Source organism: Anas platyrhynchos, chromosome 16, assembly GCF_047663525.1.
Source record: "Anas platyrhynchos isolate ZD024472 breed Pekin duck chromosome 16, IASCAAS_PekinDuck_T2T, whole genome shotgun sequence".
NCBI lineage: Eukaryota > Metazoa > Chordata > Aves > Anseriformes > Anatidae > Anas > Anas platyrhynchos.
In genome coordinates, this window is record NC_092602.1 from 13,467,800 (window position 1) to 13,494,642 (window position 26,843).

The following is a 26,843-nucleotide window of genomic DNA, read 5'->3' on the forward strand; positions in this document are numbered from 1 at the left end:
ACCACTAAAGTGTTCACTTCTTTAGTTTTACCTGGCAGTTAGTTCAGCTTTGCTCAGACGCTTTAATTATATGCATAAGGAAATCCATGGAAGGTTAACTGTTAGCTTTGATTTAGTAACAGGAGCATAACATATAGAGAAAGGAAATAGAGTAAGAAGTGCAGCAGGCAAGCAAAGATTAGCCTTAACTGAAGAACAGAAGACACTTCAAAGAGTTTTCTAACAACGCATGAGAATTCACTTGCTTAGAGATATTTGAAATACAACTTTATTATCTAAACAAAAAAAAAAGAATGGGAATGACAGAAACAAGATTTACCACTTAACATTCTGTGTGACTGCAGCAGTCTTATATTTGAAACTCAAAAGGGGAAGTAATTGCAGTCCAAAAAACAGCTAAATATGCAGGTCCAAAATATGAAGTTTTGGTTTTGTTTTGTTGTTTTGTTTGTTTTGTTAAACTGCCACATTCACTCCGAAGCCCATTCATCTCTTTCAGCATCCCAAAGATTAAGCACATGTTCTGCTCAGCTAGATAATAAAGTGGCAAACACGCTGCACCACTGACATCACAGGACAGTTGCCTATAAAACTAGACTTCTGACGCTGGGCTCCAGCTTCATCCCTCACAGGTCATCATCTTCATCTGGCAGTGCAGTGGTTTGAGCAATCTGGAAAAGAGAGAAGTTACACTTAGGAACTGTTTTATTTTTTTTCCCAGTTACTCCCAAGAGTCCACATGCTAATCATCACACAATCATTTGACCTTTGCCCCTTCCTCAGTTACCTGTAAGTCTTGCTCATACTGTGCTGCCAGTGCTGGGTCCATAACAACTTCAGGTGGCGCAAGAGCAGGCATGGCAACAAACTCCAAGTTGGGATCTCCAATTAGCTTCCTAGCAAGCCAGAGGAAAGGCTTCTCGAAGTTGTAGTTACTCTTAGCTGAAATGTCATAATACTGACAAAAAAAAAAAGTATATTTTGTACATAACACTTAGAACATACCAAGATTAACAAGCACGATTCGCTCTATTTTTATCATTGTACTCTTTCTGACTGTGTGACTTCTGCTTATGCTTTCAGAAGTAGTTATGAAACAAGTGTCCAGAGATGTACCGTTTCATGCAAACAGTCAGAAATTTATATTTTCACAAAAAACAATCTGATCAAAAGTGCAACTTTCAGGAGGCAGTGGCACCTCTTATGCTTACAAGAATACAGTCATAAGTACCTCTTGTTCTTGTATTCTTAGGTCTACTTTGAACTATCTTACTTCTGCATCACAATGAGATTTTGAGCAGTAAAAGCCAAATGTATACAAGAGAACTTACAACTTCTGCTCAATACTAGTGATGATGATCATCTTTTAACAAGATCATCACTTTTCCCTTCCCTGAAGTTAGGTTCAAGTAGCCAACGGGATGTAAACTGAAATATTAGAGCCTGTAGTAAGAAAGGCAGAACACCCAAATGCAGCTGGTAAGACTTTGTAAATCTAGATTACTACAAGCTCATGACATCATACCTGGAGATTCTTCTTCCTGTGGAAGACAATGGATTTTGCCTTGACTTTTCTGTCCTTAATATCCACTTTGTTGCCGCAGAGCACTATAGGGATGTTTTCACATACCCGTACCAGGTCTCTATGCCAGTTAGGTACATTCTTATAAGTAACTCTTGATGTTACATCAAACATTATGATGGCACACTGGGCTGTAAGAAAAGAAGTCTGGAGTTACATTGGAAGAGTAAGTGCTTAACTTTCTTATAAACCAGAGTGGGAAAAGGTACCCTTAAAAGTCTTACATTAGGGGTGCCTGCATTAGCTTTTTCCTCACAGTTCTGAGAATACACTTAAGAAGTTCAATGCACAGGAGTCTGCAGAGTTCAGCCCATGACCCTGTCATTTTACATCTTCAGTGCCCAAATACCAGCTAGTTTTATTAATTCCACTGTCCTACTGAACACCTTACTGTTGCATGACATAGAAATAGAATAGGATTACAAAAATCAAGTGTAATTTACCCCAAAATTTGACAGAAATTAGTCAATACCCAATTAACTAATCTTAGGTATCCTATCAAGGCTTTCAGATAAGTTGAGAGCTTGTAGTCCACATCTCAGGATGCCCTCGTCCAGAAAAGCTTTTCAAATTACACAAGGGCTTGACTTGATCCTGATATTTCTAAAGAAAAAGCAATAGCATCAGAATCTAATCATCCCTTGCAGAGTATTAAAATATGCAGCTGACTAAAGTACACAAAGAATAGAGCTTGGCCAAAGAAAAACTAGGGCTGTCACTACTTCTAAAGGCAACTAGCCTCTGTCAAGGATACACAGAACTTCACTGTATCTGAAGACTTTACAGTTTGTGCATTTCAAGTCTTTGCACCAGCACAGGATGCTAATACAGATATAAGTATTACTAACTGAAATGCATACTTTCACTTTTTAACTGCTTTATTTCACCAGATGCATCTTTTAGGGTGCACAATCGTTCATTACTACCGCAGCCTGCAGTAGCAAACTGAAACAAAGCCTTCCTGTATCAGGGCAGGTTGCCTAGCAAAGGAAATATCTGTATATTTCTGTTTATATACGTACACACACACATATATATCTGTTTGAAAACTCAGAAACCAGTTCAACACTAGAAAGCCAAGCAAAAGCTTTCAGATTGGCCAAATTGAATAGAATTGAAGTCTTGACCTCTGACAGCTACAGGGTATTCCCATATATAAACACATCTTACCTTGGATGTAATAGCCATCTCGCAGACCACCAAACTTTTCCTGGCCAGCTGTGTCCCATACATTAAATTTAATAGGGCCTCTGTTAGTATGGAACACCAGAGGATGAACTTCAACACCCAGCGTTGCTATAGGAATAGAGAAGAGCATTCCACTTAATAAGTTGTGAACTGTACTTTCAACTGTAAAATATTAGATCTTGAAAGTTTCTTCAGACATACCTACATACTTCTTCTCAAATTCACCAGTCAAATGACGTTTTACGAATGTTGTTTTACCAGTGCCACCATCACCAACCAGGACAAGCTGTTAATACATTAAAGCAAAAAAAAAAAAAAAAAAAAAAAAAAAAAAAAAGGAGTTAAAGCAACACACTTCAAGGCATTTATTGCCCATTTTAATTACCACAGAGACTTCAGTCTTCCAGAATGCTGTAAACAAAAAACTGAAATCACCCATGAAGTAACTTGCTGTATTGGGACCCCATTTATTAAACCTGTCAATCTGTAACTCCAGTCAAACGTTCCTAATTCCCATAACTAAAAACTACTATGTATTGTAAATGTAGTTCTACTAAGAGGTAAGTAACTGAATTAAGAACATTTGGGTTATTCAAACAGAATGCAACAGCATTTAAATAAACTCATTTAAGCATCCGAACTGGATAGACTCACTGCAATATTGCAATTAAAAAAACCTGCACAACTAGCAGTTGGGATATCCTAGCCAAGCATTGGAAGAAACACAAGTAATGATCTTCCATGAAGCAGTCTTTAAGACTTCTGGCTGTTAAAATAAAAATAAATAAATAAATAAACAAACAAACAAAAAACCTCTGTTCTTAAGTATGTTCTGCCCCCAAGTCAGAACAACATGGTATGTTAAGCCACGTGTTAACTTGGTATGTTAACTTGTTGTATGGTATGTTAAGCACATTCTGCTTACTGCTGTGAATGTTTCTTTTAATAAGTTTTAATGTTTGTTTTTTCTTGTTTATAAAACGATACTTACATTAAACAACAAATAGCACTAGACTGACAACTGAACATAATGTGGTACAAATCATATGCTGGTTGCATTATTAATGGAAGAGCAGCACTTCAGACCCAAACCTACCATCCACACTGGTACTTGAGAGTCGTTCCTGCTACTTTTCTACTGAAGGGGAAGAACAAAAAAAAAAATAAAAAAATAAAAAAATCTCAATCCTTTACCTTAAACTGCACTTGGGGCTCTCCTTGGGCAGCCATGCTGGGTCTGCAGGGGAAATGGAAGCATGTGAGCTCACAGGCGCCGAGCTGGTTCAGGGCCTCGCCGGAAGGGGCTGGGCGCCCTTTTCAGTTCCCAAACCGCCTTCCGAGGCGCGTGGCTCTGCGCGCCACTCGGCAGCGGCCCGAGGGGGGGCTGCGGCCGGGCCCACACCGCTCCCCCCCCCTCGGTCCCCTCTTCCCTCCAGCTCCCCCCCGGCCCCAGTCCCGGTCCACTGCCGCCTCCCCCCCCACACACGCGGCGGGAGCGTTCGGAAATGGCGGCGCCTCCCTCCACCCCCCTCCGCCCCGCAACAGCGGCGGCCGCCGCGCCCCTCTGCCTTTCGGGCCGGTTCCCCCAGCCCGAGCTGCACCCCCTCCACCCCCCCACTACCGCCTCACGGAGGGCTGCCCTCAACCCAGCTCCACAGAGAGCCCCCCCGAGCCACTCACAAGCGGTTATAACCCCCCCCTCTCCCCGAACACACGCATCGGGATGAGCTGCCCGGGGGTTCTCTGGGGGATCCCCAACGACGCCTCCCCACCCGCCCCCCCTCACAGCGGGCCCAGCGCCACCATGACTGGGCAGCGCCGTCTCCCCTCCCCCACGGGCCGTTGCTCGGGGGCCCCGCTCCACTCTACCTCCCGGATGCCGCCCGCCCTGGCTGCGGGGACAGAGGAGAGCCGGCCCTCACCCCGCTCTGAGGAGCGGCGGGATGGGGGCGCCGCGCACGGCCAGCGGCCTCACGGCACCAGCGCCGCTCACTGAGGCCCAGCCGCGCCGCGCCCCAGCCCCGCTCCCACGCGGCGCCCACCTCGCCCCGCTCTCTCCTCCGAGCGGCCCCGCTCCCCCCCGCACCCTCGGGGGGATGAAACGGAGGCCGCGCCGAGCCCGTTACCTTCCGCGAGGTTCCTCTCAGCGGCGCTCCGCGCAGTGACTGGGCGCTGGGAAGATGGCGGAAGCGCGGTTCAAATGCCCGGAGAGCGACGCCGCGCGGCTGCAGGGAGGGGGAGGGACCGCGCGTCACGTGGGGTGTGGCGGGGAGCGGGCGGGAGGCAGCGGGCGCGCGGCGGCCCCGCCTGAGGCAGCTACAGCCGCCGGTGCGAGAAGGGGGCCTCCCACCGCCGTGCCGAGGGCTGATGGAGAGGTCGGTCCGAGAGACCTCGAGGGCCTCGTCGGCCTCGTCCCCGTTCGTGTCCTGGAGAATGGGGTCAGGTGACCCGGTTCTTGGTCCACCCAGAGTTTTAAAAGCGCACGTAGTTGCTTGGAGAAACTACTAAAGTGTCGCTGGCACCGTTTAATAAAGCGGTTGGGATGTCTAATTAGAGGGTTTAATCGATTGACTCTAAGGTAAAAACTGTGCTCAAAAGGGCTGTCCTTAAATGTGCCTTACAACCAATATTCTTACGTCATACAAACTGATCTGCATTCATTACAGTGCACATGAATGAACATAAAACATGCATTGTAAGCCCTATTGAAGTTTTCTCACCACTCACGTCCAAACTTCAGTGGAACAAAGTTGCCCAAAAACTCTAAGACAACATAAAATAGATGTTTTGTATAGATTATACATACCAACTTCCCAAGTTCACACTGATCCCCTAATTTTTCCCCGTGTATAGTTATGGTTACCATAGTTCTCAATTTTTTCCCTAGTATACTTATGCAACTTTTACATGGTCTGCATAAAGTGTTGGTACATCCATAATACACAATCAATGAAGTTTAAATACCTCTGTATTGAAATAATATTAAAAATATTTAATGGCAGATTAAATACAAAAATGTAGTTTATATCTTGCTAATTTTCTACATATATAGTAGCAATGTGTACAGAAACTTTTGCAAGAGTCATTGCACTCCACTGTATGTTTTGCTTATTTGACGGCAATACAAATATTGCATAAGATTTTCTTTGTTGGAAGAATCACTGGCTTGTTGAACTTGCTTTCTTTTTGGACAACTTGTTTGTGTTTGCTTTTTTTTTTTAGCATATTTGCTCATCACCTCTAGGTGTCAGGAAGGATATTTTTCAGAATATATAACTCGTCTTACATTTTTCTCAGCATAATTCTATCTTTATAAAACCCTTGTGAATTCCACCTCTTTTCTTGACAAATAGGCAGTCATTTATAAATAGGAGCCCACAAAGCCACATTAGGGGAGTTTGGCAGTTTTTAAGAATATAAACACTTCCAGGAGAAAAATCAATCTCTAACTTTGTTTATAGACCATTCAGTGTACTTTATAAACTTCTCAGTAGTGTTACAGATAAATTACTGAACTACTTTTTCCCCTTCAAACATAAGTGGTAATACTATCTGATTCTTTAATTTGAATTATTAAAATAGATGGCCAATTAAAAAGTCCCCTGTTGTAGGTTTTGAGCTCTTCTCTAATATTTAAAAGTCACTATAAATTACTATGTGGGATCTAGGTTTTATAATCATGTATAAATAAGTGTTCAGAGCATCTATAGAATATCTGCTCCAGATAATCACATTCAGCAAAGGTAAAAAAAAAAAAACAAAAAAAACACTTCCAAGCACTCATCAACAGCATCAGATTGCTATCTAAGAGATTGGTGTCCACAAGATACCACTAGGTAATCAGCAAAATAATTGCCTTTAAAAGATCTTTGTTTCCTATAATTTGACTCAGGTTAGCTGAGAACAAACGTAGCAACTCACTGAAGCAGATAAAAAGATTTACTTAAAGTAAAAGACAACCTTTATTACTAAGTTATTTAAGGACAAATGAGGATTGGTACAAAAGGTACTATTATGGGAGATAAATAGCTCCAACAGTATCATATTTTAGAACTGCTTTATCAGTAAGAAGAAAAACCATTTTGTAAACTGTAAAAGAAGGCAACAATATATGCTAGCAAGCAATGCAGAGAAAGTATACCTCCCACTGGTAGAAAAGTATCTGGAATACGAGCTCAAGCAGGAATGGAGGTCTACATGCTGATGTTCAAGGCGACACAGGAAATTACACTGAAAAGATTTTAAGAGGAAATTAGTCACTTTCAGCATGAATAGGTAACATGGATCACACAGTACTAAAATTCAATCAAAATATGCATTTGAAAGTCAATTTTCATTTTTTTTTTTAACCATGTAAAGCTGACATAAAATGAAAAAGCATGTCTTACTCCAAGTTTCATTAACAGACTATACTCTTGGAAAATAAGCATTTACTAAGTCAATGGTGAAGAGCAGATGCAGATCTGAATTTTTTCAGAGAACGAAATTCAGCAACTTACTGTCATCGAAGCAGTTTACAATGCCTCTACAATGCCAAGTTTAAATTCCTCATCCAACACTGGAACAAAATTATTTAAATACATAAAATATATAAATAGTATTGGATTATTATACTCAGTATCCAAAAGTGACATTTTTAGAAACAGTTGCTGCTCAACAAATAATGTTGGAAATAAAGTTTATATACACTAGAACCAGGATACTAATAATTATGAGTATATACTAATAATTACAGATAATTATAGTTTGAAGTGGTACTTGATAGCAAGCACCTATGGACAAAACCACACCACTACTAAAGACCTTCTGCCTTCTATAAAATGTCCATGATTTATTTCCTAGAAGCTCTCAGGCCCTTAAGGCCTGCTGTTGCATCTATTCAGCACATTGGTGAGTTCCTTATCCTGTGAGCCCTTGCAGTCACTGGTTTTGGTGTTGTAGTGGAGACCTAAACATTAATAAAACACAGTGTTTCTCAACCCTTTTTGGCCTAAGAGTTAAAAGAAGTCAACTGACCACCTTGTGACCCAAACGTGCAGCTTGCCTTTTTACATTTCCAGTCATGATATGGGTCCTTCATAGCTGTTTCATGGGTGACCCCAAGCTGTGGCTTAAAACCGCAGGGACAGTGGGATGCCTAAACCTGGCCAGCAGAAGTAGCAACAGTGGGAGATGCAGTCTGTCTGCTTTTGGTAATGACGTGCAGAAAGCAAACTCCACAATCAGTAAGATTGTAAAGTAGGTGTGTTTATTCAGCACTGGGCAGCACAGAGGGTAGTCCCACCGAAGTCGTGCGCACCCCAACACGGCACTCGCCTGGGTTATACGTGGTGAAGAGTTACATATGCATGAAGTTTCTTGAGATGCCTATACATATGCATGACCTACCCCCACTTTGTATTAAAATTAGTTCCAGGGAGTCATTTTAATAGATTCCTCCTAGCCACGCTTGTGCAGTGTATTCTGGTAGTGGTCGCTGGGGGTCATGGTGATGAAGATTAGTGAGTCTTCCTCGTCACTGCTAGTTGACCTCTCATCTCAGCACAGACTCATAAGCTTCTCAGCTTCTGCTTAAACTGCATATTCAGTTTCAGTTGGTTCTTGAAATGTGTTTCCTGTTTTCTATCAGGAACTGTTTTTCGTGAGGAATCCCAGAATTTCCTGCCACAGTTTCTTTGCACAATAGGTAGCGGAAGATATAGTACGTGTCTCTTACCTGTCTTATTTACTGAAATCCTTTTAGCTTCCTTTCACATGCTCGTTAGTCTACCTTATCTACTAAAATTCTTTCAGCCTCCTCTCAGTAACTAAACATGAAATTTTAAGAAGCCTGTCTGCAGTCTATCCACATTGTACACCAGAGGATTACATTCATTAAAAAAAAAAAAAAAGGCACATAACCACGTAACAATTTTTTCCAGCTCTTCTCCTTAGTATTCCCTTGCAGGCCCACCGCCCCTCCCTGCCCTTCAAAGCGCCCGCCGTGACTACATCCCCACCGCCACCCCGCGGGGCACAGTCGCCATTTTGATTACCTCAGCCCCGCCGCGCCGTCAGCAGCGCGAGGACGCCTGCGCGGAGCCGCGCGCCATTTTCCCCTCTATTCCGCCCCTCTGCGGGGCGCATGAGCGGTGCGGGTGGCGGCGGCCGTGAGGTGGGGCGGGGGGTGGGAGGGTGGCTGAGCAGAGCCGGTTGAGGGGCGGCCCCGCGGCGGGCAGGGCAGGGCCGGGCCGGGCCGGGCCGGGTGCTGACGGCTCCGAGAGAGGAGCTGAGGGAAGGCTGAGGGGCCGCAGGAATGAAGGACCGGCTGGCCGACCTGCAGGAGGTGAGGGAGGCGGGGGCTGCCCTGGCCGTTACCGCCGCGGCCGCTGAGGAAGCGCCTCGGGCGCGGCCCCGGGTCTCCGCGGGGCCGGCGCCGCGTAGGAGGAACGCGGGGGTTGACCTGGTGGCCTTGAGGCCCTTTAATCTGTCGGTGTGGCTGGCTTTGGGGCCCTTCTTTAACCTCTCGGGGAGTAATTGAAGGGCCCCTCTCGGGGTCCTTCTTTAACTTCTCCTGCGTAATTGAAAGTACGCAGGAATTTCTGTGATAATTCCTAAACGCCACATACGCATACAACTTGGCCTGTGCTGAGCTGTGTGAAGGTTTGGGGCTCGTTTGTCTTGAAGCTCTAAGTTCATATTTTCCAGATAATAAAAATATGTTTTGCAAGGTCCAAAGCTTCACTCTTCTCTCCAAAGGGATAAATTGGCATGCAAGGTCATTAGAGCACAATATCTTTACCAGGAAAGATATATCGGAGCAGTGCCAAAGAAATGAGCATTTTCTTTCATGTATACTTCAACCCTTCTTCTGTTTCCTGTTTATAAACATGGCCAGGTTATGGGAATATGCACCAAATTTCAGTAGTGGTAGTTGCTTCCCAGAAAGAGGAAGCAGTAAGTGGTGATCTGTGTTTGTTTTATAATGCCAAACAAGTACACTTCCTTTTGATGGAGGGGAAGCAACAGTGGGCTGTGTGTATATATTTTAAAAATAAGTAAATTGTTACAATTTTTTTTATTGTAGTTGAAGGTTTTTACTGTATGTATATTTTTTTGGCCCGCTTTAGTATTTGATATCTAAAAACATTACTGCAGGAGGCTATTTCTTTAACTAAAGCATTGCTGCAGAAAATTACTGCTTTAAGTCTAAACACTAAGGTCAGTATTGCTGAATTGCGTCATATGTTCATCAACGTAGTTAAGTTTAGAATTAATGAATAGATCTAAGACTTGAAACTGAAGCTTCCTTATACCTAGAAGGAAGTCCTTTAACATCAAGTGAAGTCAACAGCTATAGAAGAGTCCGTGTTTTATCACTTAAAAGTTCACCGTTGACATGAAGATTTGAAAAGTTGTGTGTCACAAGAGGTGGGCTCTGTAAAACTTGATTTGCACAGGGAATTTGTAGAAGTAATTATTTCCATTTTGCCTCTTTATCTTAAATATAAAAAAAAAAAAAAATTGATCAGCAATTAACGTTTATTTGCCTATTTTCCATAGCGTTTCAATCTTATTATTGTAGTTCATCACGTTTTATTTGATTAAAGCATTCAGTGAAGGGTAGAGCTTCTATATTGTCATTTTTAAACAGGTCTGGGCCTGCAGAATCTTAAGGAATTACTGAATCTTACCTCTTCCCCTTAAAATAATGTTATTTTGTATTGCATTGGTTATGTTTTTCACGTCAGCTTCATCTGCTGTGTTTTTGGCAAAGACGTGATGTGCCACACAAATAAAGTTTGAGATGCTAATACTTCAGCCAGTGCACACACTATTTAATTAAACATGGTGCTGCTTCTAGAAGAAACTTAAGTTTGCAAGACCTTATTTATGCTTGTGGATTTTAACTGACAGCAAGCAAGTTTTGTCACCAGACGTGGTAATGTTTACCTAGATTTTCCTATGTCTTTACAAAGAAAAAGAAATGTTACTTGTCAGTGCTTATGGTTCATTAAGATATAAAATTACCATATTTTTTTTTGATCCTTCCGTCAATATCTGGTATTTGGTAGTTAAACAGTGCTAAAATAATTGCCTGAGAAACTGTTGTAGACATGCAGATCGTTCAGGTAATACTGCATTGTCCTACTTCCCTGCTAGAAAAAAAATCATGCCTTTTTCAGAAGATGGGAACCTGAGTTGTATTTGTCTGCTTCAAGGGGCTTATTTCAATGTTTTTAAACTATGCTATGCAGGCCAATATGAACTTGCTTCAGCTTTAGAAATCTCAGTTACCAGATACATTTCTCAAATACGATTGATAGTTGGTCATATCCCAAACTGGTTTGGGGTATTCTTTAGCCCAAATTAATATAAGATTAAAATTTAAAAAAAAAAAAAAAAAAAAAAGGCTCTCTCTGGTCCAATATGCTGCATATAGCAGTGGTCAATAATAGATATTTTGGGAAGAAAAGAAAAGCAGGGCAAGTATATAGCAATGATTCTCTAGAATATTTTCCAGGTCTTCAATGGTTTGATGTTAAGGGATACAAGAGCACCTTAAAATGACTTTACAAGAGCTGTAGGATCTGCATTCAGACACTGTGTTCAGCACATTTAGCTAGTGTTAGGTATTAAAAACGTGTGGTCTTTTAAAGGGCTGTTTAATAAAAATTGCTTCAATGTTTTTTATATTGTTAAACGGTCTCAAAGAAGAGGTAAAATGTAAACCCCTGCTTTAGCATGATATTTTAGATCTCAAGGTTGGGGTGCAACCTTCATAACACAAAAATTGCTGTCTCGAATGCTTAAACTGATGTAGAGGTGTATGTTAAAATCCATTTTTCCTGTTTGATAGGTAAATCATTCTAAATACATTCTTTTTATCTTATTACTCTTGAGTGTTACTGAGGGAATCTTAAACTTTTAAAAGTGCTTAGACTAGATTGCACTTGATTGTAGCTTTTTTCTTGTAAATAAGGAACAGTAACTTGAACAGAACTGCACTGATTTTTGTAATTTGTTTCTGTGCATTTAGTTATTGTCCCACAGACTATTGAGGAATGAGTGAACAACCACAAAGTCAAAATAGTTAAAATGGAGAGAATTGGGATAATATGGAAAAATACAAAAGGAACCTTTTCAGAAATGGGAAAATATTACTGGCTGCCTTTTTTCCTGAGTTAATCTTTCACATTGTCCTTCACTCAAACACAGAACTTCCTGAAGAAGAGCTTTGTTTTCCATGTCATAAAAGCATTATTTCATATAGTTGGTTATCTTATGACGTTTTTTCTGTGTTGTACAGTAATGCTACTAAATTCATGTTAATGATTGACCTGCCAAAGCTGCCTGATAAATCTCCTTGGTAAGGAGAACCTCTTCAGTGAGAGAAAATACTTGCTACTTTAGTATAAAAGAATTCTTGAAACCCTGATGCTGTATGAAGAAACTGAAACACCTCATGTTCCAGGTCAGGAGAGATCTTTGTACCTTTAGATGGCTGACATCTAGAACAATACTTCTGGAATCTGAAATTCTCTGACAAGTACTTAAAGAGAAAAGGCTTGGAAGGCTTTGACTTTAACATGGGAGATGTGATATAATAATTAGCCTTTCTAAAGACAGGCGTTTTATATAGAATAGAATAATGAAGTTAGGAGGGACCCATGAAGGTGCTTCAGTCCAACTGCCTGACTGCTTCAAGGCTAGCCAGAAGTTAAGGCATATTAGTGAGAGCATTGTCCAAATATCTCTTGAACGTGCATGCATGGGGCATCATCCACCTAAGAAGTCTGTTACAATGTTTGACCACCCTCATGGTGAATAATTTTTTCCATAGTAGCCAGTCCAAAGCTCCCCAAGTGCAGCTTTGTGTTGTTCTCACACGCCCTGTCCTCAGGGAGCAGAGAGCCACGCCTGCCTCTCTGCTTTCCCTCCTCAGGAAGCTGCAGAGAGCATCCAGGTCACTTCTCAGCCTCCTTTTCTCTGGACTGGATAAAAGAAGTGATTCTAGAGTGTTTTAAAACACATAAGTAGTCATTACACAAGTAAAGGGTTACTTGTATAACAAAGGTAATGAGTTACTTGGTACAGGCAACCATAAAGATTTACAGTATCGTCAACGTTGCTTCCTTTTATGCCATCCAGTTGGCTGAGTAATATGGGAGTGCGTTGAGTACAAGGGAGTTAAGTTGCAGTTTGCAGGGACTGCTGTAAATCTAGTATTTGCAGTCCCTCAGATGTGGTTTTTGTATCAATAATAACTTCGGTACAATTATTTGTCCTGTAATTTCTCTGGACAGATTTTAAAGGAAATGTCCATCATACAGAGAGAGCAGGGAGGCACCTGCTGCATTCTCAGGGTGGGAATAGGATGGTGTGCAAGACCTCTGCTCTCAGCATGCAGCTACAGCCTCTTGTCTGCTTTATATCAGGTATTTTTTTGGTGATACTGCTTATACTATGGAGGAGAGGCCTAGGAGAAGGAATACCTTTATGCGAAACTCGATCTTGGTTGAGCCGTGTGCTTGTGAAAAGGTGTGTCACTTATGTTGAAGAGTTAGTGAATAAGCCGTATACTAGGTAAGTGATGATTTAAGAACATAAAGAACAGAGGTTGACAAGTCAAGTGTCTTTCAAGTGCTGATGTTCAAGGTAGGGAGTCCTTAAATCTTTCAACAGATTGCAGTCGGCCAATTTGTCTGTCATTCATGTCATTGCAACCAAATGTGAAAGTGAAATGCATGTGGAACTGACTGAGGCTGCCTCTAGATATGGCTTAACCAAATGACAGATAAAAAAATCTTACTCTTAAGGCTGACTCAGGTATTTAATGTTTTACTGAGATCTGACCAAGGAAGCAGCTGACATGCTGAATCTCTTAACCAATACCATTTTAATTATTTTTAGTTCATTTACCTAAGCACAGGATTTTCTTATAACTAGAAAAATATTCTTTACACAGTAAATGTAAGCAGGTGTTCTTTTACATAGATGATTAAATCAAACATCTTTGTAGCTCATTAATGTAGCTCATTATTAACTTAGACCTGGTAGCTTTTTAACACTAGTCTCTGATATCAGTACAAGTTGGGTGACTTCTTTTGGACACGGACTTCCTCTCATTTTTATTAAGCAAGGCTGTTAATTGATTACAGTCCGTACTGACAGATTCTTTAATACTGAGTTCTAGCAATCATCTCCCCAGAATGAGCGAATACCAAAAAGCTTTAGGGATGCATGACATTACACGTGAATTGGTGGTCTGGGAGTGCCGTAACATCTTAAGTCTTTTATTTCAGTTGGAGCACTGTGGTTGCTGAGCATAAAAAATCAAATTATTTCTGATAAAAAATACCGTTATGGAGCTTTATGGACTCCCTGAATTTGCAGGGGGTGGGGGGAAAAAAGCTGTCCCAAAGTATAAATGTGAACTTTACATAAAGATTTGGAGCACTGTTAGTGTTTTGACGCTTAGGCTCTCTGTGAATGTAACTTTATGAGGTAATAGCAGTGTTTTGACATTGGATTAAATTGCAGAATTATCATGCAAATAGCATACATCTCATCTAATTTAATAAAACCAGAAACAAAGAGTTTATTGGGTTACAGGATCAGGGTTTGGAAGTGGAGAGTGGGAGTTAGAAGATCAAAGGCAGAAGGGCTTGCAAGAAAAATTTTGAAAATTAAAATCATGTATTTTACCTATCACGTGGTTTGTCTTTTATTTGGTGATTATCCATGGACTGCAGTAGAACACAGTAATTTACTAATTTTGTTCTAATTTGGGTTCAGTGCAGGTCAGTCTGCTCTGCAGAGGGAACTAGAGACCATGAGAACTGGAACTGCATACTTCTGATGCACATCAGTTCTCTCTTCCTTTGACCAAATTTGAATCCGTTACTGTGGAGAACCACATGTTCTGCTGGTCTGGCTCATGGTTTAGGGAAGTATGACTCAGGGCATGTGCTGGGCTGGGTGCTTGGGAGATCTGTGAGAGCCGGCATCCGGAGTTGCTGCCTCACTGGCTGCGCTTCTCAGTTATGAGAGGTTGCGCTTATCAATTATGTAAGGCGTCTGTGTGTAGTGTAACATAATTGTATCTGAATTGGTGTGGAGTGGCAGCTTGAAAGCACCCAAGGGCAAAACTAGTACGGAGATGCTGGTAGCATTTTGTTCTTTCGTTTGATCTTTGCATCATTAAATCACACGCTAGAAAGTCATGGACACCCCTCTTTGTATTTCTTTGTGAGGTTTTCATTTACTGTCTCAGTTATGGTGTAACTGGGTATTATTTTACATTCACGTAGGACTCACTGTGAAGTAAGTATCTTTAGGCTGTGAGAGAGGTGTTATATATAAAGATGTAAAATTGTATTCTAATACTTTCTTATGACGGGGAATGAGAACTATAAAATTGCATATAGCCTGGTTCTGTCCTGAAGGTTTTTGCAGAGGAGTACTGCATTAGCATTCACAGTTTTATGGTAGTCAGGTGACTTTTTGACCTCTCTGCTTATTTGTTTTCAGATTACAGTCCTCAGAAGAGAAAAACTTACTTCTTGTCAGATTATCGATAAAAAGATAAAAATGTGTATGCAGGAGCAATGTGGAAGGAACCTTCCTTGTTTCAGAACAGTATCGTGAGTTTTATTTCATAGATTTGTTTTGCTGTCTTTTGCAGTGCAAAGGAAATGAAGATGGAGAAACAGTTATTGTTGAAAAAGACCATTTTATGGATGACTTCTTCCAACAGGTGTTTTTTGTAATCTTTATGTACTCTTCATTATACATTCTGCATTTCTCAGTTATTTTTGCTATTAGCGTAATTTTGAAAGTAAGCCATCTCATGGGCACCTCTTATCACGTATTTCTTGCTTCAATAAATATCATGTTCCTATTCCATACAATGTAGCAAACTACGGGGAAGATTCTGTTTTAACAAATAATTGAAGACATTGGAGTTTGATTTCTTGTGTGCCCCCCTGCTATGTTTTCCTGTCACATAAAAGTTCATCATGGTACATAAAAGTATGCATATGATTTTTTGGTTTTGTTTGTTTTTAAAGAAAAAAAGTAAGTTATTTAAATGTTCACAGATAACTACTTGTTGTGGTTTAACCCAGCTGGCAGCTAAACACCACACAGTCATTTGCTCACCCACCCCCCTCCCTCTCTGGGATGGGGGAGAGAAACGGAAAAGTAAAGCCTGTGATTTGAGATAAAGACAGTCTATTAAGACAGGAAAATAATAATAAAAATAATGATGATAATAGTAGTACTACTAATAATGTGCACAAAACAAGTGATGCACAATGCAATTGCTCACCACCTGCTGACCGATGCCCAGCCTATTCCCGAGCAGCCGGCCCCCCACCCCAGCTAGCCACCCCTATGTATTGTTTAGCATGATGTCAGATGGTATGGAATACCCCTGTGGCCAGTTTGGGTCAGCTGTCCTGGGTCTGTCCCCTCCCAGCTCTTGCTGGTGGCCAGTCTGCCCGCTGGCAGGACAGAGCGAGAAGCTGAAAAGTCCTTGGCTTGGTGTAAGCACTGCTCTGCAACAATTAAAACATCAGCATGTTATCAGCACTCTCCTCATCCTAATCCAGAACATAGCCCCCAGCAGCTGCTAGGAGGAAAATTAACTCTGTCCTAACTGAAACCAGGACACTACTGAGTGTCTGAGATTGATATGCTGAGATTTCTGTCAAATATTGTCTAGTCTTGCAATTAAATATTTTGATTTTCATTACCAAAGACGCATTAAAAAAAAAAAGCCTTCAAATACCATATTTTAATTCTTTCATTGCCACATTTATCTTTTAGGTTGAGGAACTTAGAAATAATATAGCAAAAATAGCACACAATGTGGAAGAAGTAAAAAAGCAGCACAGCATTATCCTGTCAGCACCAAATCCTGAAGGAAGTGAGTATCGCTTTTTTAGATTTCAAGTATACATGACTAGATTTTCTGAAATCAATTTTGTTTTGTTTAGTTAAGTTTTACTCTGACAGATAGCTGTTCTCAACCCTTCTTACTTTAAGGCATGCCTAAGTTTGTGCGCAGGGTATAATGAACAGGGAAGAAAAGACTCAGTGTCATTTTAGCAGAATGTCTCAACAGTAACCTCTTTTTTTGTTCTTACTGATGAAAACCAAACTGTGGTTGTTAATTCTTTTTTTTTTTTTTTTCCTTCCTGTATCTTCTTCATCTGTTTGTAGGTGGGCATGTGTGTGTCTTATTGACAGTGATTTTGCTAACTGATTCTATATGACTTAAAAAGCAATGACCCTCAGGTTAATAAGGGTTAGTAATTGATCTGATTGAGAGCAATTTTTATCACAACCACAGAAATGCATTTGAATTGTGTGGGGACATGATATTGCTCTTGTGAATCTGGTGTCTTCAGGAACTCCAATAACAGATCTAGTTAAGTGCTTCATGAATATGCGTAGTATTTTTCAGAAAATATAGGTAGTGTGTGATACAATTACGTTTTTTTAAAAGTTAAAAGCAATGAGTCCATGATAAACTACAGGACTGTCACTTGAAAGACTTAACTGAATTTCTTCCTTATGACCAACAAAGAAATATTACCATGAAATTATGTTAAGAAAAGGCACAAAATATTTTACCTGGTTTAGGTGGTGATTTGGGAATAACATTTCCCAGGGCCTGTTACAAGAGATAGGAATCTGGTAGTAAGATTTAAAATACCTGGGAATATCATAAGCTTCTCAGTATGATTATGCTATATTGCAGGGTTGAGTTATACGTGATCCATGGCTTGCTTGAGCTACGTTGGTAGTTCAGTGTTCAAGGTGATGTATTTAATGATGTCAACAATGCAATTTTTCTGTTGCTAATTTCAAAAAACATTTTTAATGTGAAGATCTATTTTTGACAAGACCTGAAGAAAGATTGCAGTGGTACAGTCTCCACCAATACAATTGCTGGATCTGGATTTTATGGTTCCCTTCTAAGTCACTTCAGTGGGCAACATCAGCTTTGCTCCAAATGCTGATAGTTGCCCCTGCACAAACAGGTGCTGCAGTGACCTTTCAGTGGCCACCACATTCTGCTGAGAGAAAGGAGTACAGGCAGCTGTAAACTAGTAAAGCAGGATGAATGTCACCAGGGAATTGAGATTAAAGAATATGATAAAAGGATCAGAGAGGTACCAAAGCAATAAGTGTTGTATCACAGAGTAGTTTATGATTTCTTTTTTTTTTCTTCCCAAATAGAATGGAAGAAAGTTAAGAACTTTCAGTTAAGAACTTAAGTCACTTACTAATTAACTGTGTTTCCCCTGGTCGTATATAGTGTCCAGAAATGATGACTTGAATGTCTTTTGAGAAGGCAACTCACTGATTTGTTATCAAACATCAACAGTACTGGTTTTATTTTTTTTAAGGAACAAAAGAAGAACTCGAAGAATTAAATGAGGAAATAAAGAAGATCGCTAATAAAATCCGAGCCAGGTTAAAGGGTAAGTTGAGGGGAGAAATAAAACTGCTATCACTCATAACATATTCAGGATGTTAGTGGTGTTAGAGTTAATGGCCTTCTAAAACTTAACTCTATTATGTATGTATAAATTACCTTGTACAACTCCTGCCAGGTAGTTCCTAAATTTTAAGAAAATCTTAAGAAAATTTAGTGTATTTATTCATTCATTAAGCCTTGAATACAAAATGTTCAACTTTTTGCACTAGTGTTTATACAGATCTGGTTTTTTGTCTACTTACATAATTTGGAATTCCGTAACTCAACTCCTTTCATTCAGGCTAAGTAATTTTGCTATGGGTTTTCCCTGCAGTAGTGCCCTGTTCAGTATGCATTTTGAAATACATTGACAGTTTGAGTATTACTCATTACACTTAGTGTGCGTTTTTGTTGTGTTAGTCTTCCATAAGCACCAGGGTGTGTTTACCTGTTATGTTTTTATCACTTAAAATTTAAGAGCAGTCCTATTTTGTTAGACCTTTTGAACTGCTCCTAGAGTAATAGATGTTAGTGTGACTCTTAATAGTATTGAAGTAGCTACTGTTTTAAGATCTATACACAATAGAATTATAGAACCTATTTAAAACATATATGGATTTCACTGCCCCCACACTACACACACATGCATATGGAAGAAAAGTTAAATGTCTTTGTGGGGAGCCTTGTACATGAGAAAAGTAATAATTAGTAGTATTTACCAAATAACTTTGAGGTGCGGTATTATTAAATTTGCTATATCAAATGTTGACTCAATATTCTTGTATTTGCTATTAGCTATTGAACAAACTTTTGATCAGGGTGAAAATGCTAATCGGACATCAGTGGATCTCAGGATAAGAAAAACACAGGTATGACAATTTAAGAAATGTAAAGAACATAAAAGGATGCTATTATATCAGTGAATGAGTTGCACTTTTTGGAAATAATTCAGGACCCCATGTTCTGTTCTGTTGACACTTAAATACAGTTTTCAGTTGTTGTGCAGTCATATTTGCTGTACTAAGAATAAAATAAACTTTTTGCACATTTTTAAATCCTGTAAAAACAGCACTCTGTATTAGCTCACAAGTTTGTGGAGGTCATGACAGAATACAACGAGACCCAATCTCTTTTTCGAGAACGCAGCAAAGGTCGGATACAGAGACAATTAGAGATAAGTAAGTGACCTGAATACACTTCTTTTTTAAAATAAATAAATTTTAAATGTATTGTTATACCTCCATTGTTTCTTATTACTTAAAGTTAGTACAAAACATCATGCATCTTGGACACCACCTTTAAGCATGTGAATGGGAGGGGAAAGAATTCTCAGATGGCATTAAGTCTTTGCTACTACTCTTCGTAATAACTGTAAAAAATAGAGAAAACTAAATAATATAAAAGTTTTTATATTGCAAATTATTAAATATCCTTTGTTTCATTTTTTCATGTCCTGAAACTGCAGAAGAAACATTAAGCTTGCGTGCAGAAGCTGTTGTAGAGATACTGAATGTGTTCTGTTGTGTTGCTAAAAGCCATTTCCAAATTAACATGCTAATAACGGCGTCATCTCTTTTTATGCTATTCTGTTTGTGTCAATAAGAACATTTTTTTGTAAGTTCAGCTACCATAACATCAGTGCTACCTTTAGTTATACTCTAATAATTTGTTGAATGACTTGCATTGCCTTATTTCATTGTTGATTATGAGGAATATTCAGAAAGGCACCTAACTACTCAGAAGTACAGTGCCTACTTCAGAAAGTGTCTAAAACACCAATAATACCTTGTACCTAATGTTGGCCTTTTTAATGCAACTTGTAAAAGCAAATAAATATTTTTTATATGAAAAATGCAAACAGAAGAGTTAGCAGTTAGTTTGCTTTTCATGTGCTTCTTTTCTTTTTCATTAGTTTCCCATACTTAGTATGGTTCAATTCAGCATTTCAGCATAGTTTATTTGGCAAGTTAATTTCTTCACTCATGCTCCTGTGGGAAGGGACCCTAATATCTCAGGACATGATTCTTTTAAATTAATGTTATGACCTAATTTGATTCTTTAGCTTTTCCTCAGCGGTAAAAATTTTAAAGCCGGTTTTGCAGCATTCTTGGGTATTAATATCACAAGGTAGTATTAAAATTAATTTTCATCTGATAGGACGGAATTATATAAGCCATTTCTAATCCCTGCTCTTCCCATGTAAAATAAGTTGAATGTCTGTATATGATGTGTACAATACAAATAGCTTGAATATGCTCTGTAACTTTTGTCTTTAATGCAAAAGACATTTGCATTTGTTTTACCACTGTGATAGGATTCAGTTTGCTTAAACATGCAATAATAAACTGCATACATTGTTAGGTGTGTTACGAAAAGTAGAAGTGAGGATACTCCGTGGGTAATCATCTCCTCTGTGGGGAATTTGAATGTAATCCTATGTTAGCTGTTAAAGACTGATTTACATAAAGACTTACATATGGTTTACATAAAGACTAGATCCATCACTGTCATTGGTAGGAGGGAGGAAGCAAATTAGGTTCCAATGTGACATGATTGAATGGGTAAATATTGAGTGTTACATTTGTATCTTCAGTTCTTCCTCTGGAGAACACTCAACAGGGTTCATACGTATATTGTAAATGTTTCTGATCAAGCTTTTCAACATGACCAAAAGAAAAAACCCACAGGAAATCTTCATACTAGTTCTGAATCTAGCATAGTTGTTTTCTTTCTACTTGACGTTTTTCTTTTTTTCATATGCAAAATGGTACTTGGTAATGGCTAAACACTACATTGTTTTATCTTGAAAAATGTGCAATACAAGAATTTTCTTTGAGTTGTTATTCTTCTATAAAATTAAGTTTAATAATAAGTGATGTTATATAAAATATTTTATTTTTATTCTAGCTGGAAAGACCACCACTGATGAGGAACTGGAGGAAATGTTAGAGAGTGGCAATCCTTCAATTTTCACATCTGATGTATGTATTTCTGGTCCAGTTAAGCCTGTCATCTGTTCTGTTTCTTCTGCTATTTAGAAGTTTGTCAACACTTATTTGTGTCTGTATTTTTTTGTTCTTCCAAAGATTATATCAGACTCCCAAATAACTAGGCAAGCTCTGAATGAAATTGAGTCCCGACACAAGGATATTATGAAACTGGAATCTAGCATACGAGAGTTACATGAAATGTTTATGGACATGGCTATGTTTGTTGAGACTCAGGTAAACAAACTAATTCAAATACATATACATAAGTGGGATTTTTTTCTTTTCTTACTCTTTGAAATATAAGGAAACAATTGCTTGTAATCAAATAATACAGGTTTGTTTCTTAGTGTTTTTTGACTGATTAGAATATATGAAAGTTAACTGCTGAAGGTTTTTGTATTTTAGACAAATTTACAGTCCAGAATGTACTAATAGTATGTCCTATGGATTGCTGAGCATAGGCACTTTTCAGTCTCTATATTTAAGTATTTTCTTCAACGTATTTGTATTGCAGTATGTTTGAATGTTTTGTGCATGCTTGAGTAAGAACAACTCTGTCCTGGAGTGATGGCTAGTGTCTTGGAAACTTACTATATTCATAGACATGTTAAAGGACTGATGTGGTAGAATAAAATGTAGATTTATACAATTTGCGTATAATACAAATGTATGATTCCTGTTTTAACAAGCGTGAATGTAAACAGATTGACAAGACGTTCAAGTTGTCTCATGTTGTTTATCCTGAGGTGCATATAGTTTGTTCTGTCTGTAGTCTTTGCTACTTAATACCAATTAAGAGAAGTTAAAAGTATTTTACTTAGCTCTTAAATTCTTTGAGTTCTGCAGGAGAGTGAAAGGAATAATGTTCAGGGGAGAAGCTTTCCTGAAAAGGACTTTTTTTTAATTGGGTTTTGTGCTAAAGTTGTATGTTGCTTTGATATTAGATCTATCGGCAAGGCAAACTGGTAGTAGTTTCCTAATGAATTAGAAATGAATAAAAATATTTGTGCATCATTATTTAATGCTTTGCTGTTTACTGCTGCTGATTATTTCTTCTGATGGACAGAAACACAGGTAATAGAGATTTACTGTAACTTTTCACCAATCTTCCATTTCATTACCAAATTTCATTCATCATAATTTGAATTTGGTTATGTGTTGACGTTCTAAACATTCAACTCAGCTTTGCTTCCTGAACTGTATGGATTTTTTAGGTAACTGTTAAACCTTGTGTTAAAGTAGTCAACATCTTTGCCCACTTCCAGGCACATCAGAGGTTTCTGACCTTTTAGTATGTCAGTTTTAGACTGCCTGTTAAAACATACCTCTCATTCAAAGGTATGTTTTCAGATGTTCAATGTTTGTTCATTCAAAATGGAGAAAGATGCCTACCCTGCCCTTGAATGTTCCTTGTTTGTTTAGAACTTTATGCCCTTGCTTCTCATTCCCTTTTACCCGTGACACATTCCCTTTTCCTCGTGGCAGAAAAAAAGTTCATTGCTACTATGCGAATTACTTCTTAAAATATTCATTGATATTCTGTAGCCTTTTTCAGATTCACTAAACAAAGATCCATGGATGCCAATGATTATTTTTTCTTTAACACTTCATTTTAAGGGTGAAATGATCAACAACATAGAAAAGAACGTGATGAATGCATCAGATTATGTGGAGCATGCTAAGGAAGAGACAAAAAAGGCAGTTAAATATCAAAGCAAAGCACGAAGGGTATGGTCTGTCTTCATAATTGCGCTAATGAGCATGTTAACTTGAAATGTATGGATCGAAACATTGACTTTTAAAAACTGAAAATGCAAGTTTTAATGTGATATTAAAATAATAATGCCTTGTTTTTAACAGAAAATATGGATAATTATCCTTGTGTCATTGGTGTTGATTGCCATAATTGGTCTAATTATTGGTTTGTCTGTTGGTATTCGGTGATGCTTGGATAACCTCAGCATGCATGAATTCCTGCCAGTGCGGCAGTAAGTAACTAATCATCTAATTTTGCTATTGTTCTGCTCTGAGAAACTCTTTGGACTACTAATCCTTACTATGTGTGCAGTTGGTACTGTGGCAGTGAGGTGACTAGGTGGATCCTCCTCTGTCTCTTCATTCTGCAAAAGTTCTATGCATGAGAATATTGAAAACTGTGACATCTAGTGGTATTTTTTTTTAATTTATCGTAAGACCTGTAAACAAAAAATGAAATGAGATAACCCAGCTTATTGTCTCAGTCCTTTGCTTTTTTTTTTTTATATAAAGTTAACGTCAGCAAACAGCCTGCGCTAAGATACAGATTTCTATTTGGAATTTTGTCAAATGTAGTTTTCTACGGCTTTCAGCAGAGCTAAATTAGGTGTCTACAAACATAAAGCTGGCTATTTTGCCTTGCAGAATATACATAAATTTCTTATTTTAAAGCTCTTTTACCAAATAAAACATTGCATTACAATGTTTTGGTTAGACCAAATGAAACCATGTGATGATACATTTGTAAGAGGAATTCTGCAAATATTCCAAACTAAATTTGAGAAATCTTTCAATTTTCAGAATTTTGCTGTACTAATCTGCCATTTCTTGTCAAATTGACTTCTAGCCAGGCTAAGCAGATAATAGCACTTGACTTTTCTGGGACCAGTAGACACCCAACATTTTACATGTAGGATCTCCAAAATATATATGAAGCTCTATGAGATAGTATGTCATTTCAGACCACTAATCATTAGTTTGGTTGTCTGTACTAACACATTTTTAATATTAACATTTAAGTTTTTACTTCTGATGTTATAGTTTCTTCTCACATTTGGTTTATGGGCAGACAACATGCTTTACTTTCTATCATTGCTGATAGAAATACCTGACCTGCTGTCAGACCTTGATGCATCTACATAGAATCCAGTTGTGTGGGTTTTTTGTGCAGATCTTCTGAGCTACTAGCTATACAAGGTTTTTACTGACATTCTCCTGAATTTGAGAACATTTGAGAACGGAGTGCAATTGTAGAGGTTTGAGCAGACTACAAATATTTATTCAAGGATTGGATTTATTGCAGTTAGCAATGTTATTATTTTTAGGCTTGACCTTAATAAGTAAATGTTTGTTATTGCTGCTATTTCTATATGTAGTAATATTTATGGAAGTTTCCTATGGGTAGTAACAACTATAAAGAAAAATAATTGTTATACAAATAGCTACAGCTAGTGACTATGGTTACATATGTTAGAAAAGAATGGATAACAATAGAAAATCACAGTAGTAAGTTTTTATTTAGAGGGATAATTCAAACATTTAGAATAGATACCAGTGTAATTGATCTTCTGTGGGTATGCATGTATTTAAAAAGTTCTTTATCTGACAAGGTACATCAATCTAAACTTTTCCTTTTTTTTTTTTCTTTCAGAAATTGATATTCATTATTATATGTGTAACTGTATTACTTCTGATACTTGGAATTATCCTAGCAACAACACTATCATAGCAAGTATATTCAAAGAGCTACGAACCTTCAGCAACTCCAAAATATGTCTTCAGTAAAGCCAAACGTTTTTTATGAAAGATGCCTTAAACCCTTGCACTGTTACATGATGATTACCTATCACTAAATGGCTAAAATGAAAACAAAATCACTCTTAATGTTTACTTATAAATGAAGAACAGAATGTATTAGGATATGTATGGATTTTCATCATAAACTATACATTTGTAAGACCGAAACTTGCTTTTAATTGTTTTGAACTAAAGTAACTTAGGATGCTTTCATATTTCAGTGTTATAAACAGTTCATATAGGGAGATGAGAAGCTTTTTTGACTGTTTGACTTTTTTATTTCTATTGCTAATATAATCCTAATCACAGATTTTATAACCTTACTGGTGTTGCTTCTGTTAGCACTCCTGTGAACGTTTTTATGAAATGTAACTATGTCTTTAAGTTATTTAGTCACCTTAGCCTGTCTAAGCTTAATACTTTATTAAAATATTCTTCAGCAAGTGCTAAAATATTTTATCCTGAAAAGACCACTTAGATATTTAATGGTCTGCCTCCTACATTACACTTCAAAAAGCAAAGATTTTTTTTTACACTTTCCATTTTTATTCTTTTCAACATGACTAAGATTAATTGCTTTAAATATTTTCTTTATGTTATGGTAGAAGTGCTTTCTGGTAAAAGAATACAATAATGAAACACACAATTTGAACTTCAGCAAATAATTTTATAGTCTTTGTTCAAACAGAACTCATGGATCAGATTAGCCTTATTGTTCATATGAAGGATAAAAATCATATGATAAAATGATTTTAAAAAAATCACACCTTCTGTAAAGTCAAGTCAATATTTCATTTTCAGAAGCTTGCTAATGTTGTGTGAATGTAGTACATGGGGAGAAATGCAACTCTCTCGGAAAACTCCAGAACGTAATGCAAACTAAGACGCTGATTTGTTATGAAATTTATTATATAACATGTATGAAGTGTCTTAGTATATACATATTGTTGTAATGCTAGCTTGTAAGACCTGAAAGCTTGAAAGACTTTAAATGTAACCAAATAACTGCATTTAATGTTAAAGATTATTTTTGTATTTTGTGTGTAAAGTATTTGTAACTTGAATTTTTGATTTCTCGTTGTTTAGGATGTCCATGTAGATATGTAGATACATTTACATTGTAAGAGAATTAGAGGAATGTATAATGTGTGCCTTTTTAAACACAGTCTAAAACTATGCTTGTTAATGTTTCCAGATATTCCACTATAATGTTAATTTCAATAACTGTCATAAAAGATTAGAATCTTTAAGCTTACATTTTGTGGAAAGTGCCTGAGATTATTAACTAAAATGTAACTCAGTCTATTGACTAGCTTCATAAAATTCAGCAAAGTTTACAATATATATTGCATGTATGAATATTCTTGCTTTGCTGTCCAATTATACTGTGAATATGCTAGAGCTATTCAGATACTGTATTTTTTTTTTTTTTAACAAAAAAAGCCTTCTGCAAGCCAGCCATAAAGAAGTCGCTTGAAAAAATTCAACTTCATTAATGAACAATTTTTACCTCTAAGCCCAGAACACTCGCCAATGGTTGTAAGGAAGTTTACAAGCAAAGTAAGGAAAGATTGGTTGCCTTAGTGCTCATTCTAGGTAAAATGTATTTTTATTCTATAGTTTTCTAGAATTCTAATAGTAAATATTATTTATACAAAGTGCATTGAGAGGATCAGTTCTGCTGTTCTACAGCCGGTTATCTAAAATGTTGCTCCAAATTTGGTTGTGTTGATTCTTTTTTAATTTATAATGTAGTAATTTGCCCATCAAAAACAGAAATATGAATAAGCCGCTCCACGTTTTCTTACTTGTTATATAGCTGCCTCAGTTTGTTTTAAAACAAAACTTGTTTTTCACATGAACTTTTGTTCTGTTAATATTGTGGGGGAGGAAATCTCTAACCTATGCACTAATAAATTTATCTACGCAAGTATCTTGTTGCTATTATTATATTCATGATGTTATTGTGACCTTTGTGAATATTTCCAGTAAGTGTTTGAATAAGGCACGCATGTCAAACAACTGCTAATAAGATAATCAGTCTTAGTCTGATTATCTT

The 26,843-nt window shown here is 38.0% G+C and overlaps 2 protein-coding genes across 4 annotated transcripts; one reads left to right on the top strand and one right to left on the bottom strand.

Moving 5' to 3' along the window:
* Positions 1 to 245: 245 nt before the first annotated feature.
* On the bottom strand, positions 246 to 6,991 carry RAN (RAN, member RAS oncogene family). Its single transcript, XM_027470142.3, has 8 exons — positions 6,912 to 6,991; positions 4,897 to 4,995; positions 3,965 to 4,007; positions 2,972 to 3,056; positions 2,753 to 2,878; positions 1,526 to 1,713; positions 788 to 958; positions 246 to 671 (listed from the first exon to the last, which is right to left on the bottom strand). The coding sequence occupies exons 3-8, from the start codon at positions 3,998 to 4,000 to the stop codon at positions 627 to 629; spliced, it is 651 nt and encodes a 216-aa protein (XP_027325943.1). The 5' UTR covers positions 4,001 to 4,007; positions 4,897 to 4,995; positions 6,912 to 6,991; the 3' UTR covers positions 246 to 626.
* A 1,930-nt stretch (positions 6,992 to 8,921) lies between these two features.
* On the top strand, positions 8,922 to 26,717 carry STX2 (syntaxin 2). 3 transcript variants are annotated; one of them, XM_027470141.3, is made up of 11 exons: positions 8,922 to 9,095; positions 15,438 to 15,509; positions 16,583 to 16,682; positions 18,172 to 18,246; positions 19,038 to 19,111; positions 19,312 to 19,420; positions 21,150 to 21,223; positions 21,329 to 21,466; positions 22,850 to 22,960; positions 23,093 to 23,141; positions 24,639 to 26,717. In XM_027470141.3, the coding sequence occupies exons 1-11, from the start codon at positions 9,066 to 9,068 to the stop codon at positions 24,770 to 24,772; spliced, it is 966 nt and encodes a 321-aa protein (XP_027325942.2). In that variant the 5' UTR covers positions 8,922 to 9,065; the 3' UTR covers positions 24,773 to 26,717. The 3 variants fall into 3 exon arrangements, with proteins under 3 accessions (XP_027325942.2, XP_027325939.1, XP_027325940.2); XM_027470138.3 differs by having other exon boundaries at positions 8,923 to 9,095; positions 23,093 to 23,220; positions 24,639 to 24,781; XM_027470139.3 differs by lacking the exon at positions 23,093 to 23,141 and having other exon boundaries at positions 8,924 to 9,095.
* Positions 26,718 to 26,843: the final 126 nt, after the last annotated feature.